This window comes from Asterias rubens, chromosome 9, assembly GCF_902459465.1.
Source record: "Asterias rubens chromosome 9, eAstRub1.3, whole genome shotgun sequence".
NCBI classification, from domain to species: domain Eukaryota; kingdom Metazoa; phylum Echinodermata; class Asteroidea; order Forcipulatida; family Asteriidae; genus Asterias; species Asterias rubens.
Window position 1 is genome coordinate 12,985,536 of NC_047070.1, and position 19,422 is coordinate 13,004,957.

The window sequence follows — 19,422 nt, forward strand, 5'->3', positions numbered from 1 at the left end:
TGTTTTACTTAGAACCAACCAGAGGTGGCGCACTTCATCAAATTTCTGCCAGAACTCGATCGAGGAGAATGCATAGTCGATCCGCTGATCACATAATTATTTGCAGGCGTGGCATAATTTTTTTCTTTGCCAGGAGTCGGTCATACTCAATCCGGCCACTTTGCTGACCATGCATTTTATAAGAATGTTTGACCACGTACCATTCTTTTTCTGATTGGTTAACTCCCTATAGTGATCAAGACAATATTGTTTTATGATGTTTTATGGTGTAGTGTTTAGGATTTTCTACCCTCACCTGAAAAGGAAATATTCCATCAGTTGTTAATGTTTTATTTATTTTTTTCAGCAGGACTCCTACGTGTCTTCAAACATTAATGCAGTTAAAGTAATCTTAGTAAATTCACTAAGTTCAACTGAAGTTATTAAATATAATAATATTTGATTTTATGTTATGTTACTTACACTTTTAGTGTTTAAAACCATTATGCAATTACACGTCGAATATAAAGCGAGCTTATTTCTGTATTTAGTTTTAATAAACCAATTATCATTGGAATAAAAAAAACGAACCCCATAATTTGAGATTACCTACATGAAACGCGTACAGTAAATTCGATTCTTTATAATCAAATATTTGGATGTTACTTGAAAAGAAAATATTCCATCAGTTGTTAATTATTTTTTTCATTCAGTAGGACTCCTACGTGTCTTAAAACATTCATGCAGTTAAAGTAGTCCTAGTAAATTCACTAAGTTTAACTTAAGTCATAATAGTATCGAGTGATAGGTAGACAAAATTAAGACAGTTTGGTTATTTCTCTTTTTGGAAGATGTTGGGGGGCTCTGAAAAGAACCGGTTGGTTTTGACGCGTACACATTCAACGTCTATTTGAAGATGATGAACTTTGTGATAGCCTTGATTCGTGATGCACTTGCTTTATCACTTTGTAGATGTAGATCCTTTATATTTCTACGTCTTTTCTTGTTGCCATATGGTAATGTTCCCTTAGCCTGACAGGCCTTCTTCCGTCCCTCTCCACTTGGCTTTGATGACATGGTTGTATTCGGTTTTTCGCAAAACTTGAGGTATCGAAATCAAATTCGTAAACTACTCCGATTCAGAGGGAGCCGTTTCTCACAATGTTTTATACTGCCAACCTCTCCCCATTACTCTTTACCAAGTGAGGTTTAATGCTAATAATTATTTTGAGTAACTACCAATAGTGTCCACTGCCTTTAAGTTTGGGTTGAAAATTCCATTGTTTCATCTTCTTAAGTTCCTAAAATGTAGGACTTGTTTATAGCTTTATATTTACGAAGCTACTATTGTAAATTGAAGTTTCCTTATAGCCACTACTTTCTTTCTTAATTTTACTGTTTTTGTTTTCATTTATGCCACAAAGTAAAAGTTTTATATTTAAATTTATTTGCCAGTTTATTTTATTTGGTAATACATTTTTGTCAGTAGGCCCATCTATCAAAAACAGTACTCATTTGATCCTAATACAGATTCACAATAAGTTCCTTCCAAAATGGAAATATTGGCAGATATAGTTACAATATTTTTAAGAAGTCCAATATTAAAAAGTAAAAGTAAATCAAATTTTATCGTTATAATAATTTATAAGATAAATTGTATCAATTGTATTAATTCGTTACATGTTTCTCATGTTCTTTAATAATCATCTTGTTTTAAATTTCCTCAGATACTTAAGTTTGAGTTAATCAGTTTGAGTAAAAAGTTAAAAGAGTTTTGTTGCTGAAAATGCTGGGATCAAATTCGTACTTGTTCTGTTCATTAAATTTGCTCTAATTTTGTCACAGAACTTGTTTGTATTATAGCAATCCAAAGTGTTTCTAGTTAACCTCTATTAGCGAATTGTATTTTCAACAGTTTTATACAATGTTGAATGATCTTGTGATAACTGTACCTTAGTAATTCCGAGACCAAGGACACAATTCATTTTTCCAGAATCTGTCCAGATCTAAGGCCATCAACTGTGACCAACTGCAGGTTTGTGTTGTAATGTAGGCACTTCTATTTACTATTGTCATTTACAAAGATGTGAACCTTAAACTATTGTTACTTTGACTTTATATTTCCTTGGGCCATTCAAAACTTACTTACTGGTATCTATTGTAATTTCATCATTCAGTGTTCAGGTTTCATCTTTTTAATGGATTTGGAATTCATCTTTCCAAACAAAAACAACTAAAAACAGACAGTTTGTGTATAATTAGGAGTTGATTTAGTGTACCCATGTTCGAGTCGCATTATTAAACATTGAATGCATAGTGCAAGAACTGCATGTAGCCGGAAATCAACCACATGTTGTCAAATAATGCTGCTTTATGAGAAACTGAGAGTATCAGAAATTTATTTTAAATCTCTTAAATAATTCATTACTGCACAATTAAGCACATACAAACAAAATGGCAGCTTCTAGCTGGATCCGTTACTATATAAATTTCAAAATCAGACAACAATTATTTTACACAAATAAGTTTTCGATGTAAAATTATATTTGCTAGTTGACTTTGTTTCAACCAAAGGCTTCACAGTGAATGCAAAAATATTCTTTTGTTTCTGTATGAAGGCACTTTTCCAATGATAAAAAAAGCATAAGGTCACATTTTAGTCCCTGGACTTTTGAGCCAAACTATACAATTACTCGTACCATGCAAACTCCGGCTTGATTTCAACATTAAACACTACACACAATACCTCTGACATTTGTCCCAGAACAACATAGAAATAGAAATAGCCTTAAAGCATCGAAGAGAATGCTTAACAAATGTTTCATTGTATAACAAATTTATAAAAAAAATTACAAATTAATTTATATTTTATGACTTATGATAATGCATCAGAATATTATACAATGAAATTAAATTTATAAATACAAAACACTGCATTTAAACCTCTTCTTGTACATCTATCTTTTTTTCATTTAATCATAACAACTTCATTTTTGTTGGTAACAAAACTACAAAAAAGCAGTGTACTTTTATTTGTAGTATAATATTAAGCAAAAAAGTAATTGATGGACCTAGTTTGGCAACCTTGAAGAACAACACTTTTCGGACAGACAAATAGATTATAATATAAACTTTGTTGAATAACTTCTAAAACCTTGTTGAGATAAATTAATGTATTGCGCGACATTGGACGGTTTTGTGCTACAGCATATACATGTATTTTGTTACTTTTAAAAGGGATTTGAAAACGAATAAATATATAAAAAGAAACCATTAAGATTCCTTGTTTTAAAAACTGCATCATCAGAAATTACTGAAGAATATCAAAAGCATTTTAGAGTTTTGTGATTTCTCTTTTCAAGTTGAAGGCATCTTTGCCATTCTATAAAATGTACTTGTACCAATATGATGATAATGTTATAGAAGAAAAAAACTACATCAGGGCTCAAAACACTAATATTAGCATCGGGCGAGTAAACTTACGACTATACAAGTCTTGTTTTTTAACTGCGTAATACAAACTTCTTTCATTGAAAGAATTTAAGGCAGCGGACACTATTGGTAATTGTCAAAGACTAGCCTTCACAGTTGGTGTATCTCAACATGAGCATAAAATAACAAACCTGTGAAAATTTGAGCTCAATCGGTCATCGAAGTTGCGAGATAATAATGAAAGAAAAAACCACCCTTGTCCCACGAAGTTGTGTGCGTTTAGATGGTTGATTTCGAGACCTTAAGTTCTGAATCCGAGGTCTCGAAATCAAATTCATGGAAAATTACTTCTTTCTCAAAAACTATGGCACTTCAGAGGGAGCCGTTTCTCACAATGTTTTATACCATCAACCTCTCCCCATTACTCGTAATCAAGAAAGGTTTTGTGCTAATAATTACTTTGAGTAATTACCAATAGTGTCCACTCTCCTACTGCTTTTTCCAAAAACAGCTCAAATGTGAAACTGTAGCGTTCTCCTCATTCTGACTCTGGTCTTGTAGCAAATTTTCAGGCCCAGAAAAAGCTCTGGGCTCTAGAAGCTCTTGTGGACACCCCCCCCCCCCTAAAAAAAAAAATAATAATAAAAATAATTTGAGCCCTGTATATATGTGTAAAAAAAATGTTACTCTATAATCAAGATAACACTCAAAAATTGAAAGGTATATTCCCCCTAATTTTGTCATATATAACAAATTAATGATAGATCAAATTAAAGAACAATAAAATCAACTGTCAATACCTACTCTACAAAGGCACTGAAGCAAAAAGCACATTGCACAAAATAAGATTAATTGTTGGTAAGTTGATTCTCTCTGACATATAAACACTTTATGAATCTTAGAGGACAGATATATACCATAAAACTAACCAGTGGAAACTTCATTTCACAAGGTGGTAGTGTTTTAGGATATTACCAGTTGTAAGGAAGAATGACTGCAATCTGAGAAAAAAATTAACAATAACGCTTCTCAGATTAGTTTTTGTTTGAATAAACTGCAGTACTTCCAAGTGAAAAGTTTCTCAAAATGCATTATATCATCCAAAGCTGACTGTACTCTTTACCAAGTAACTTTTGATTACCATTCATTTTCAGAGTCAATACGAAATGTATACAGACCCTTCAAAGCAACTTGCAACAGTTGACTTCAATGGCTGTCTGGCATCATACAATTATCATGAAATTAATGTTACAAACTGAAACATTTTTTTGTGTAAACCAAAATGAATTTATCGTTTCGGCCAGCAAGCTTGAGAATATACATGATAGTCCACAAATTGCATTTAGAATTAATGGTTTGTGAATGCTTGATAACACAGGCAAGTTGTGTGACATGGATCAGGGTCCAATTTCATGGAGCTGCTTAAGCACAAGATACTGCTTAACAAATGTTTGCTTAGCACACTTTAAGCAGGGATAATGTTCACAAATAATGTTCATAATATGCTAGTCTGGCGAGTAACCCATATTTTGTATTTGCTTAGCACATTTTTGAACACTTATTCTGAGCCTCAGCAGCTCTATGACATTGGGCCCAGGGATACAACAGTAATATTCAAAATTGACTTCTCAGTACAGAATCCAGTATCAATATCTATGGTGTCTGCAATCATTTCAAGCAGAAACATTGCAGGTGGGATCCTTGTTTTACCAATACAAGGCCAAATTCAGGTTTGTGATGTACCCATTTCCCAATAGATCCCTATGCAATTAGGGGGAAACATAAATAAAATTCTCCAACCTCGTGTAAAATGGTGTAAAATGTTTGTGTCTGCTTCCATTCAAGGGTACTTTTTTGTCAAAATCCCCAAAAAAGAGATGATTTTACATTTCGAATAAATTATGGTATGTGCAGTTTTAACAGAGAAATGTTAGTGTATTTCGGAATGTTGATGATATTAAACCAAAACGGTATTGAATTTGACCTTTTGACTTGTGCCCAAATTCCTCTATGTACATACCCACTTGTTATTGATGACTGATAAGGTCATGTTTCAAATTTCAATTTGAAAGAGTATAAAATAAAATGGCCCTATTACACCAATTTAACGGAGGCTCCAGAGATTTGTAATTTTTCCCTATTTTTCATGAGTACTGAATCTATTGGAAAATTAGTGCACCACAAAACCAAATTAAAGGCAGCACAGGACACGTTTGGTAATTGTAAAAGACCAATATTCTCACTTGGTGTAACCCAATCGATGTATAAAATGACTTATCTGTGTAAATTTTGACTCAATTGGTCATTGAATTTGCATTGAATAATGAAAGAAAAAACACATCATTGTTGCACAAATTTGTGTGCTTTCAGATGCACAATAAAACACTTCAGGCCTGAGAGATGTTATTTCAGAGGGAGCCATTTTTCACAATGTTATATACTATCAAAAGTTCTCAATTGCTCGTTACCAAGTAAGTTTTTATGCTAACAATTATTTGGAGTAATTGCCAATAGTGTCCAGTGCCTTTAAAACTTGGAGTACCTGTTTTACAAAACCTTCTGTGATTGGCATACAAAATGGCTGCACATACAAACAAGTCCAGATGGAAATTTTTAAAAAAGTGTTTTAAACCCTTGATGCTGAACCGTGTCTTTTCTGATCCTCTCTAGTCCTACCAGAAGTCTTTGTTGAAGTCCTTGCAGCCTCTTTGCTCCCCCGTCTGTCACTCTCTCTGTGACGGTGTGAGTCACCACTTCCATTCTTTTGAGTTTTTGAATTGCTATGTTTCTAATACACAAATCATAAAAAATACCCAATGGTTTACTTTATGTTAAATTTGCACCTGGAATAAAGAACAGTATTTATTTTACAGTGACAAGTCCTGTGAAAATAAATCCACAGGAATATTACTCCGGTGGGATTCGAACCCGCAACCTCTGCTGTATAGAGCAGATACCACTAGACCATAGTAAAAGTTTTGGGTTCAAACTCTAACCGAGTAATATGCCAGTGGATTTGTTTTTCACAGGACACAAAGGAAAGTACCGAATATACAGTGCTTTACACACATCGATGTATTGGTAAAACCAAATAAAACATCCAAAGATCAAGAATGCCATCGTGCACTCGGTATGAAGTATTGGAGTCTTCACACATTTTTGAGTCAAACATTAATTTATTCTTTCTTTCTGCCTAAACAAACACCCCAATTTACCTTCCTGCCATGAGAGCCTGACATGGATATTTCTTCAATGAAGTTGGATGGCACTAATCCACGCCTGCCTCGCACCTGTAAGAATAAAGAATAGTCTCTTTATACTATGTGAAGGGTGTATGTGCTGGTAACCCCTCCCCTCCCCATTGCCATGTAACACCATTGTTTTCACAATTTTTTAATAATAACAAAAGTGGCTTCTTATGTAGTGCGCAGATCCGTCACTCAGTGATGCCCTTGGCGCTGTAATGTACAGTATTTCCTGCAATGTATGTGGGACTATACTCCTTAGCACCAATAAGGTGCTGTGGCGCAACATGCTGCAAATCAAACCAGGAACACCGGGGTGAACCCCTTCTCTTCTCGATAAGTGCACTGGGTATTGACTTATTGTTACCTGCGTTACACAACACACAGAACCAACGGCTTAACGTTCCATCCGAAGGATGAAGCATCATGGTTAAGTGTCTTGCATAAGGACAGAGGGGTCATGACTGGGCATTGAAGCCACACTCTGCTGATCAGAAACACCAGTGCTTGAGTCCAGTGCTTTTAACAGCAAAGCCATGACTCGCCACGCCATGTTGTCATTATTTTAAATTGCTATACTTTTACTGTAATTGCCAGATGCTGAAGATCGTTGGCTGAGGGTGACTGGCTGGTAACCTCTCTCCTCACCCATTTAAATAATTTTACTATTGCATTTTGTAGCTAATTGTCTCTAGGCTGAGTTTAAAAAAAAACTTGTATCATGTTCTTGTGAGATTAGTCTCCAGTATTTTTTATTTCTAGATTTTAAAAGTTGTTCCTTGCATTTTTATCTGTAAATCACTTCGAGTCCCTCGCATATGGCGCTCTATTAACATGGTACTAATTTTTATTAATATACAGGAAACACAACTAACCTTTCCTTGGTAGAAACCATCAGATCTTATGGAGCCAAAGACAGTCACTATATCACCTTCATTGAAGGCCACCTCATAGGTAGGGTAGTGGTTTGGGGAATGCTCTACTGGGTTGTAGTTATACACCGCCATGAACTGATTAGAAACAAGTCAAAAACACATTCTTAAATGCTGAGAGGGGGTTTTCTCATTCATAATGATATTATATGACAGCAGTAGCTGTACTATCATAAATTTTGCCAAACTAAAAAGAAAGAAAGAAAAAAACACCATTGGAAATCAATACTGAGGGTGATATAATGACCAAAGGTGTGATTTCATATTCACTACCTTATGGAGACCTAGAACAAAACAGAAAGGGAACACAAAAGGTCTCCATAGGGAAAGTCTAAAGACTGGGGTGCTCCATAAGGTATGTTGTGTACATTATAAGTTATCACACAAGCGTGAGTGGAATACGGAAAAATATAGCGCTTCTGCGTTCCATATTCAATGAGGCCGAAGGGCGAGTTGGAAATGGGACGCAGAAGCGCTATAATTTCCTTATTTCCCCGAGCGCGTGTGTGATAACGTATTTATCTTCAAGCAAACTTGGCGCATGACATAGAACACACAAGACGCAGGTAGTGATATTAGCCGTGCAATATAGGTTTTTATCACCACTCAATTCTGCGAATCTAATTGGAGGATTAGTGCGTACTTGAAGATAAAGTCTATTGGAGGTTCTGAACTACAGGGAAAAAGGAAAGGTAAAAAAGATGTTTCCACAGGGATGCAAAAAAATAGAACGCGTGTTCATGGCCAATGTGTGTCCATGACCAAGGTGTGTTCATGATCAAGGTGTGTTCATGACCAAGGTGTGTTCATGACCAAGGTGTGTTCATGACCAAGGTGTGTTCATGACCAAGGTGTGTTCATGACCAAGGTGTGTTCATGACCAAGGTGTGTCCATGACCAAGGTGTGTTCATGACCAAGGTGTGTTCATGACCAAGGTGTGTTCATGACCAACTCATAACAAAACTAACACATCTTTGTACCTAAATGGGTTCTTACAGATCAATAACAACTAAAACAAGTCTCGTACCAGTCTTTCCTGTAAGTCCTCACTCACAACAGACGACCCCTGAGATGTGACAGTACCATGTCCCACTGATGATTCAGTCATAGCAGAGTCCGACCATGATGATGATAACATGCCTGGATCGTCAAACTCTGTCTCTACAATGGCCGATGACTGACCGGTAGATGAAACAGTCTGGATCCCAAATGTTTGGACAGTGCAGAGATTGATGCCATCCACCAAAGCCTGTGGGTATTGAAATAAACAAATAAATGAATTGAATGAACTTTTAATATACTTAATACAGTGAGGGCAATATAAAACCATTCATGCAAAACAACTGAAGTGAAAAAATTCTCCACAATTCGATTTGACACTGTTTGACGTAATACAGGAATGGTATTACTCCCAATGCACATAATGTAACATCACAGCTGCATCGAGTCAAGAGCAAATAAAGAACAAAAAAATGCCAAAGTCAAAATATATTCTGGCTTATACAAATGCTAGCATGTGACCATTTACAATAAAAATAAAAATAATAATACTTAGTTCTTATTATAAAGCACATTTTACAATAATGTGTCACTGCGCTTTACATTTTTCCCTGGTCACTGGGCCAATAACATTCCTGTAATCTTTCTCAGCTCCCTTGGGAGTAAACAGCCCTGGGCTGCCAGGGCGCTCCCAAGGCTTTTTTCAAACACAATATCAACCTCTACCCTCCAAATAACCTATTATACCCCTGGCTTACGAGAAGTAATTAAAGTGAAGGGTCTTGCTCAAAGACACAAGTGTCATGACCGGGATTCGAACCCACACTCTAATGACTAAAAATCACCAGAATTTGATGCTCTAAATTGCTCGGCCATGACACCACTCTTGACATGATTATTGTACAAATCAATATGAACCTACCATGACTAAAAAAAAATTAAAATAGTCTGGTCCCCACATGCGATCATAATCAGTGCTATGATCATGAAGGTATGAATCAGACCAAACTGTCTCCATATTCAGTCCTACCTTTGTAAGATGAGCATTTGTGACTAGCTGTTTCTGCTGTCTGTTGACAAAGATCTTGTAACCCACAATCTCCAATCCATTGCTACGACCTAGGTCATCAAGGTTAGGTGGATGCCAGGTCAAGACAGCTCCATGGCGACCTATAACCTTTGACACAATGAGGCTACGAGGTGGCTGTGGCATACCTGTTAATAATGAAAACAGTCAGTGTATTTTTAATTTGTATGGTAGCAACGAGCCAAAGCCAGAGATACATGTGTGTCTTCTTGACCCTTGTAGAAAGCCAACTTCGTATTTCAATCACATTATGTAAAACTATTGTGTGGAAACAGGTTTGGTTTTAGTAAACATCTACCTTTGAAGACAATATTTTAAATTTAGGCTTAAATGTTGCAAGTATAAACAGACCAGTCAAAAACTTTTTCAGAGTTAGTTTACTTTTTCAGAATCGCATATGTTTTTTAAAGTTTAATTACATTACTATCGGGACTAACATATTAAGACATTTAGCTCTTGTTTTGGTGATTTAAAGCTGTTTTAAAAGCAGGATAAAAGTGAAAAAGCTCACTTAAAACATAACAGCTTCACCAAATTTTTTACAAATTGGAGACATGCAAAATAAAATTCAATAACATTAATGTTTGAAGACCGAGAGTTTACCTACCCTTACCAAAAATAGGGCACTGGACATGACTCAAGATATATAGGCTACTAGCATAAAAAATTGTTTGGTAATGAGCAACGGAGAGCTATCATAAAAGTTTGTGAGAAACGGTTCCCACTGAAGTAACATAGTTTTTGAGTCAGAGGTAATTTCTCACTCAAATATTTGAATCTGAGAAAAGTTTCAGGCCTGTGCAACCTTTCTCAGGCATCTGAAAGCACACAATATTGTGCAACAATGGTGTTTTTTCTCATAATTTTCTTGCAATTTCGATGACCATCTAATCCAAAATGTTCACAGATTTTTTGCTTTGTGTATGTTGGATTACACCAGGTGTGAGTACTGGTCTTTGACAATTACCAAATGTGTCCAGTGCCTTTAAAAATACAACAAAACTCAAACTCACCAGTAAGATGAGGTTGTCTCAACCCTCCATGGGAAGACAGCTGGTGATGACTGTTCGTCTTTGCCTTCTGGTTGTGAGGTATCATTCTACTCCGATCTGGTTCATCAACTCCTCTAATACCATTCCTAAGACCAACAGTTGCAATGTGTGGCTGTGGAGATGCCGTCCCATTGGAACCAACTGGGCCACGATGGGAAGAGAATGCAGTAGGTACCAATGAAGATGGCTGTTGAGAGGACGCGCTTTGGATAGGCAACCAAGAGGCAGAGATGTTATTTGATCCTGGCATTGAGGTCCTGTTGCTTGAAGCAGACATTAACTGACCACCACTTGTGGGTGACGAGGCTAGGTTCAAGAACCCTTTATTCTGAGTTTTGGGGAGAGTCGTGCTTGAGTTTGGGATGTGAGGCTGGGTTGATGATTGCAAGCCTCCAGATTGGTTTTGTGGGGGTTGGTTTTGTGGTGACTGGACGAGGCCATGCTGGGGAGTGGTAGAGGCGAAGGTTGCTGAAGCAATCCCTGCTGCTTGGTACCCTGGATGTGTTACTGTTGTACTATTTCCATCATAGAAAGAAGCACCAATGTATCCCTGGGGAGTATTTGCTGAGGCACTCCTAGGGTGACTTGCGACTCTCGGATTCAAACCCGAAGCACCAACCCCTGGCTGCATCTGTATTGTATTCCTACTTTTGTATATCTCTTGGGCATTTGACTTCTGATGAGCAGATGATGGGCTCATTCCAGGGTTCACCAAAGAGCTCCTGTTGTTGATGTTTGACGGCAAAGTAGTGTTAGAAAGAGGTTGTGAACCATTCTCAGAATGTAACGCATTGGACATTACACTGGTCTGCAAGGTGGTCTGGTTTCCGGACTGAGCGACTGGAGCTGATTGTACACCAGTGCTATTCACCAGGCTTACTGGATGCCCATGATGCGTTGTGATTCCATGATGAATGGCTGCAGTACCTACTCTCTGTGCTGAGTTGCTCATTGCAGGACCCATTGATGTAACGTGGCTGGATGGCACTTGCCCTTGTGGTGGAAGTGTTGTTTCTAACAAGTTGTTGGTACCTCTTGATCTTGAATCAATACCATGACTATTGTTTGGAAAGCCATTAGTACCACCGAGCGATGAAGATGCTCTCACCAAGCTGTTTTCAGATGGAACTGGTGCACTGATCACAGAGGGTGCTCTTACTGATGATCCACTCACAATACTAGGACTTATTTGTTGATTGACAAAAGGACTTAGGACTTCTCCCATCCCACCCACAGGGATCTGTGGGTCTCTATTGGAGTGTGATCCCTCAATGAGACCAAATGGACCCCTTCCATTGGGACCTTCCTGCATTGTTACATTTGTAGCACCATTCACAGGGAGTACACCATTTGCAGAGGAATTCTGTCTAGAGTTTCTACCATTTTCAGGTTGACCATGAAACTGCCCATTAAAACGGTTTGTGTTGGTCATCAGCTGCCCACCAGGTGTCACCCCACCATGATAATTATTTAAGGGTCTTCCAAAGGATTGCGATGGGTCATTAGTTGTCCTAGTCATGTCAGCTGGGACAGGCGGATTTGAAAGACTTGCAGATGGCTCAGAGTGCAGCTGAGTGGGACTTGAATACATCTGGTATATTCCATCTACCGGTGAAGCAATAAATGTGTTCACATCTCCACTTTGACTGGTAAAATGGGGTAACTCTGATGCTGTATGCTGCTGGCTTGATGCCAGCGCTGCATGGGTGGACATAGGGAGAGGCCTCAAAGGGTCTGCTAAATCCTGCTCAGAAACAGTTGGACTTCCCCTGTAAGACAAATCAGCTAATCCACCCTCTCTACTAGTCACAGGTATGTGGTGGGACAGACTATTATGCCTCAGGGGAGTTTCAAATGAAGGGGTCCTCCTGTTTGTCCTTGATGATGCACGATTGTCTCTCCCAGGTTTAGATGATGTAGATCTCAGTTTGGATGGTGAGGCATCCAGAACTGACCTAAGAAGATCCAATTCTCCATCCTCGTCCACCCTTCTCGTCGGAGTCAGGTGTGAGCGAGACCGACTTCCAGCAGTTCTCCTCATGAGTTCCCCTAGAGATATCCCCCCAACGTCCAACTCCGAATCACCGTCCAAACTCCCGCTGATGAGATCCAGGGTAGAGCGCCCTCGTGCAGCTCCAAGGCGGCCAAGTTCGTCATCATCGCTCTCATCAACCAAGCGGATGTCATTCAAGCTCTTGCTGATTTTGTCCAACTTTCTTTGTTGCTTGCTGATGTCAGCTCGATCATTCTGAGGATGTCTGGATCTACTACCACGTGTAGTTCTACTCCTACTGGATACTGGTAAGGGGTCATTGAACTCCTCGCTTGGGAGATTCACAATGGCGGTCAGGTCACTGACCTCTGACAGAAGCTGCTCAGTCCTGTCTGGGCGGAATTGCTCCAGCTCGGCAGCCATCTTCTGTATGATGGCTTCTCTCTCTTTGCATTTTTGGAGTAAGTAGGAAACTTTTGCCTGAAAGAGAAACAGAAAACAGTAGAAAGTGACAGTGCGTTGTACAGGTTTGAACCAAGAGTATAATAATACAGTTGACAGAAAGATAGGAATGATAGAACAGTATGATCACACAAAGCAAATAAACACTTTGGAATACAAATGCAACTGAATCACTGATCGTAAAAAACACTTTTAGTCAGTTCTCTTTTAGATTTGTCAATTTTAATAAGCACATCATAAATGTATGCTTAATCCCTAACCAGCCTCCCTTAAAATGAGCTTCAAAATCCAATGATGTATCATTCTTTTGTTGCCATATGGAAAGTTATATTCAAAAACACCATTTGACATAGCAACTGTCTCTATAGTCTGAGGAATGCAATATTCAGCAGTAACTTAGCAAGTCATTGTAGTAGACTTTATACAACTATTACTCGCAAATGGTTGTGACACTTGTGTCTTTGAGCAAGACACTTTATTGTAATTGCTTCTCTTCACCCAGGGGTATAAATGGGTACCTGCGAGGGTAGAGGTTGATATTGTGAATAAAAAAGCCCTTGGAGCGATAAAAAAAAACCTTTGGACTGTTGTCCAGGTTGTATACTCCCAAGGGAGTTGAGAATCATTAAAAGGGATGGTATTGGCCCTATGACCAGGGCACTAATGTAAAGTGCATTGATACAGTTATTGTGAAATGCGCTTTATAAGAGTTATTATTATTAATAACCTTTTAACCTCAATGAGGTCATATTCTACAAAAAGCCATTACCTGAAGTGGTGCAACCGATATTTCAGCTTCATTTTTCTTGTGTTCCATATTGTCAAACTAAAAAAACAAGAAATTACATTAAGAATAAATCAATGAAGACTTCAAAACTGTCTTTGAATATTTGAACTTAAAATCTAAAACACTTACACAATGTCTCCAATGCATAGGACTTGACACTTTGCATGGTGGGAGTTTTATCAGGTAAGGTTTGCGGTAGCATCATGTGTAAAACACAATGTCTCCAATGCATAGGACTTGACACTTTGCATGGTGGGAGTTTTATCAGGTAAGGTTTGCGGTAGCATCATGTGTAAAACACAATGTCCCCAATGCATAGGACTTGACACTTTGCATGGTGGGAGTTTTATCAGGTAAGGTTTGCGGTAGCATCATGTGTAAAACACAATGTCCCCAATGCATAGGACTTGACACTTTGCATGGTGGGAGTTTTATCAGGTAAGGTTTGCGGTAGCATCATGTGTAAAACACAATGTCCCCAATGCATAGGACTTGACACTTTGCATGGTGGGAGTTTTATCAGGTAAGGTTTGCGGTAGCATCATGTGTAAAACACAATGTCCCCAATGCATAGGACTTGACACTTTGCATGGTGGGAGTTTTATCAGGTAAGGTTTGCGGTAGCATCATGTGTAAAACACAATGTCCCCAATGCATAGGACTTGACACTTTGCATGGTGGGAGTTTTATCAGGTAAGGTTTGCGGTAGCATCATGTGTAAAACACAATGTCCCCAATGCATAGGACTTGACACTTTGCATGGTGGGAGTTTTATCAGGTAAGGTTTGCGGTAGCATCATGTGTAAAACACAATGTCCCCAATGCATAGGACTTGACACTTTGCATGGTGGGAGTTTTATCAGGTAAGGTTTGCGGTAGCATCATGTGTAAAACACAATGTCCCCAATGCATAGGACTTGACACTTTGCATGGTGGGAGTTTTATCAGGTAAGGTTTGCGGTAGCATCATGTGTAAAACACAATGTCCCCAATGCATAGGACTTGACACTTTGCATGGTGGGAGTTTTATCAGGTAAGGTTTGCGGTAGCATCATGTGTAAAACACAATGTCCCCAATGCATAGGACTTGACACTTTGCATGGTGGGAGTTTTATCAGGTAAGGTTTGCGGTAGCATCATGTGTAAAACACAATGTCCCCAATGCATAGGACTTGACACTTTGCATGGTGGGAGTTTTATCAGGTAAGGTTTGCGGTAGCATCATGTGTAAAACACAATGTCCCCAATGCATAGGACTTGACACTTTGCATGGTGGGAGTTTTATCAGGTAAGGTTTGCGGTAGCATCATGTGTAAAACACAATGTCCCCAATGCATAGGACTTGACACTTTGCATGGTGGGAGTTTTATCAGGTAAGGTTTGCGGTAGCATCATGTGTAAAACACAATGTCCCCAATGCATAGGACTTGACACTTTGCATGGTGGGAGTTTTATCAGGTAAGGTTTGCGGTAGCTTACATGAAAATTTTGAGAGAGACGTTTACCTGGTCTTTGATGTTTCTATAATCCTCTTCAATACCATCTCGTTTTCTTCTCTCATTCTCAAGATGTTTAAGACGCTCCTCCAAGGCACTGTTATCTTCTGCAAGACGTAGCTCCTCACTTGTCTGCAAAGAAAATAGAAAATATTCACTTTTAACACAGAATCTAAAGACCCCTTGCACAATGCAGAACGCACCTCCAAACATTGAGCGTCTACCAAAAACCGTTTGTACGACTTTTCAAAGCTTAAATATAGGTGTAGTTTTTTCCTATGACGAGAAAGTTGAAATTCATCATTTTTAATAAGCAATTTGTATTTTCATAATTCATTGATAAATTTGTAATAATTGCAAAACCCTCATAGTTGTCAGCTATGAACTTAGTAACTCCATAAAACAGAGGTGCATAGCTCATGATCCCGATAGCTGTTAATCCCGTACCTTCTCCCTCAGCATATCTTCAGCCATCTGGAGTTTCCTTTCTAAGGCATCTCTGTCTCTGTTGCTATGGCGACTATCAGACAACTGTTGATGCATCTCATCCCACCTTGCTTCTATCGTTGCATATCTTTGTATTCGACCTCGCAGCTCTTCATTCTAATTAATGAAAACAAAAAAGACTTGATCAAATGTCAGAAGGGGAAAAAAAAAAAAGGAAAAAGCATAGAGCAATGTTTTCAGGGGAGTCGCGTCAATCCGTTGTACATGCTAAAATCATTTTCGTCTCATTGAGACAAAAATTTTTTTGGTGAAATTGTTTTACTAATTTCTCAAAAACTACAGAGCCTCAGCAATTCTTATTTCAAGGGAAGCTTTCTACCATCATTATTTGTAAACTGTGAAAACTGGTTTAATGTAAATCTGTGTACGTTTGTGTTTTGTATTGTACAAAAAAAGTACCCAAACCCTTTAAGTTATCTTTTGTGTTTGCAGGACTTCAAAGTTTGTTTTTTTGTCCAAATATTATTTGTCTGCTTACCTCCCTGGTAAGGACATTCAATGCACTGGCAAGGTGCAACTCCTGCTGACTGACGTCATGTGATCTAGGGTCACCTGACCTAGAAGCATGGTGACTGATATCTGGTTTAGTATCATCTGACACAGCATCATGTGACTTCCAATCACCAGATCTGGAGTCAGGTGCTCTTGAGTCAGGTGACTTTGCTGAGTCTGTGTGGTCCGTTGGGGTCTGTTGGTGCGCCCTCATTGTTTCAAGATTCTTGATTTTCTCAGATGTTTTCTGGAGTTCTTCCTCCTTCACACAAGAAAACAAAACAATAAATGATAAAGTTATACCTTGTGTGAAAAACAAAATGGTAACTTTATTTACAAGGCAATTTTTTTGAAATTTGTATTAAAAATCTCTCAAAATAAATAAAATGTCCAGTGGTGTTTTAAAATATATTTCTGAATCTGAATAATATAGTCGGCAAAGCATCCTACTGAAAACATCAATCCAACTTTTTGTAGAGAAGACAATGACGAAATTTCAGCTTAAGACATGGTAAGGAAAACCCATGAGTCAGGTAGGGACTGATATACCCAATCCTCACACAACGCTCCAGTCCAGGAATCAAACTGGGGTCCACAGAGGTGAAAGGCAGGGACAGACCCAATGAATACACCCGACTGCTTTGATTATCCTTTGCCTTAACCATAGTGTACGATAACAATCTTCATAAGATTCCAATCCTCTTTGTACCTTAGATGCCAACTGTTTCTCCTTGGTCTCCATCTCCTCCTTGATTCTTGTCTCTTCCTCATCCTTAGCTTTCAGTAACTCCTCCTTCTCCTTCAATCTATCCTGGCTAGCCTCAAGCTACAACAGAAAGAATGCAGTGTTTTATTATTATTATTGTTTGGCTTTGGGTTATGTCAAAATCAAAATTATTATACGCAGATGAGTCGTTCACCGACCAATCATGCAGAAATTTTCATAAAATCCCTGGGGTTGTCCCCGGAGAATATTTGCAGGCCTTTTCACATTATGGTCGCTTTACCCCGGTCTGCCCTGGCAATGCAACGGGGAATAGCCACCTCTGCTCTAGAGTAGGGGTGAGCTGTAAAAACCCTGGAGTATTCATGAAACAGGCAACAGGAACCAGAAAATGGACTAAGTGTGAAAGAGTGCCAGGGTAAATGTGGGTTCAAAAGTCCAGCGGCCACCCCGTGGCTGTATTCCATGAAGATAAGAGATACTGTGTGAAAGGGCCTTAGTTGTGCTAAAAAATTACCACTGTATCCCATAAAGGTAGTGGACCATTCACAAAGTGATATCAATGTATCTTAAAACAGGAGTGTTGAATGGCTTTAGGATGTTTAGGAGGTTCACAATAATGAAAATATTGTCCACTAACTATGTTGTTTACCTTTTCTTTAAGATTTGCTACCTCAGCAGTCTTCTTTATCAGATCAGTTTGGTTAGTGTCAATTTGATCAACTGTTACTCCCTCAAACTTTAAAGTAAAAGCATGAAATATGAAGAAGTGTTAGTACAGCATGAAACATGTTAGTATGGACATAGAGAAAGGACGGTATGAAGCAGTTGATACCAGGGCCAAATTCTATAGAGCTGCTCTAGCACAAAAAGAAGCTAAGCACAAAATAATTATGCTTACTAGAATAAGGTTACCAGCCAAAATACCATGTCACATGTACAATCTGTGATTGGTATCAGCAGAAAATCGTTAAGCAATATTTTCTGCTTGAGCAGCTCTATAAAATTTGGCCCTGCTCCATTTGAACTTGTAAAGTTCACTGACCTTTGACTGGAGGGCGTTGACCTCACGTTCCTTCTGTTTGACCTCTGACTTCAGTAGAGCCACTTGACGCTCTTTGTCCTGAATGTCAATTTCCTTAGTTTGAAGCTACGAGAGAGTTTTTGATTAGTGTTTTAGAAGATATAAGGTAGACAGGGATTTTTAATACGATAACTTAAATGGACGTGTTCTTGTGAAATCAGTTGGAATTTGAGAAAGGTGATAACCTTTTAGCTGTTAGTCCACATGTATCCTGATTGGCACTTAAACAATGTTGTTAGCTACATGTACATGTTATTAATGCATTACATTATTTAAATACTGTCTTGCAGATAGATAACCCAACGAAATGTATGCTGTTGCACGTACATGTAGTACATAGTTTTCTTCAATGTGTTGCATATTTTTCAATGGTTATCATCCCATATAAGTAGTAACAAGAGTATGAACATGTTAAAGAATGATTCAAATATGGGGTTTCCCGTAGTTAGGCATTTGTATGCTCTATAGGGAAACCAGGATGATTAACAGTTTCAAAATTTGCGCACAACATACATGCTGTTTTATGGAAACAGTTTTTGCAAAATTAACTCCATACCACACTTTGCATCATGCTTGGTATAATGAATGACTCCTTAGAATAGCTGCTGTACAATGTGCCATGCTTACCTGTATTGTCAAAGGTCGAAGGTCACCATAGTCACGTAGTTTCTTCTTCAGGTTATCCTCATTCTGTTTAAGCTCTTTTACAACATCCTCTTTCTCCTGATCATATAAGAGTAATAACAGATGACAAATGACATGAGATCAGGGTCCAAATTTCATTAAGGAGAAAATTTTGCTAAACAAATTTCTTTGCTGAGCATTTGAGTGAGAATCAGCCACAACACAACAATGCAAAATTAATACATAATTAAAAAAATTTTCCTTCACAGGAAAACAAATTATGCTGGGATTCCCATATAAAAAAACCCAGGTGCGGCTAACTTGATAGGTACGATACACACTCAAACTTGGCAAGTACAAAAAGGTTATGCTTGATAGATACATGTTACCAGCTAAACATGTTGTGTAATATTTGCAACTGGTGCCTTGGGCCCGATTTCATAGAGCTTCTTACTTACTGTGCGATTTCCATTTCATAGCACTGCTAACCAAAAGCACTTGAAAAGGCATGCAATCCTTTTGTGGA

The 19,422-nt window shown here is 38.1% G+C and overlaps 1 protein-coding gene across 2 annotated transcripts in view; it reads right to left on the reverse strand.

Moving 5' to 3' along the window:
• Positions 1 to 5,873: 5,873 nt before the first annotated feature.
• The window catches only part of LOC117294381, a 58,496-nt gene continuing 44,947 nt past the window's right edge, over positions 5,874 to 19,422 (reverse strand). The window contains exons 15-28 of one of the 2 annotated variants that reach the window (XM_033776757.1): positions 18,900 to 18,995; positions 18,234 to 18,338; positions 17,841 to 17,927; positions 17,174 to 17,290; positions 16,451 to 16,726; positions 15,913 to 16,068; positions 15,475 to 15,597; positions 13,952 to 14,008; positions 10,689 to 13,200; positions 9,619 to 9,803; positions 8,617 to 8,838; positions 7,532 to 7,666; positions 6,627 to 6,701; positions 5,874 to 6,199 (exon numbers count right to left, since the gene is read on the reverse strand). In XM_033776757.1, coding sequence (XP_033632648.1) covers positions 6,038 to 6,199; positions 6,627 to 6,701; positions 7,532 to 7,666; positions 8,617 to 8,838; positions 9,619 to 9,803; positions 10,689 to 13,200; positions 13,952 to 14,008; positions 15,475 to 15,597; positions 15,913 to 16,068; positions 16,451 to 16,726; positions 17,174 to 17,290; positions 17,841 to 17,927; positions 18,234 to 18,338; positions 18,900 to 18,995 — 4,308 coding nt within the window. In that variant the 3' untranslated portion in view covers positions 5,874 to 6,037. The remainder of the gene's footprint in view (positions 6,200 to 6,626; positions 6,702 to 7,531; positions 7,667 to 8,616; positions 8,839 to 9,618; positions 9,804 to 10,688; positions 13,201 to 13,951; positions 14,009 to 15,474; positions 15,598 to 15,912; positions 16,069 to 16,450; positions 16,727 to 17,173; positions 17,291 to 17,840; positions 17,928 to 18,233; positions 18,339 to 18,899; positions 18,996 to 19,422) is intronic. The other variant, XM_033776759.1, reaches the window with a different exon arrangement.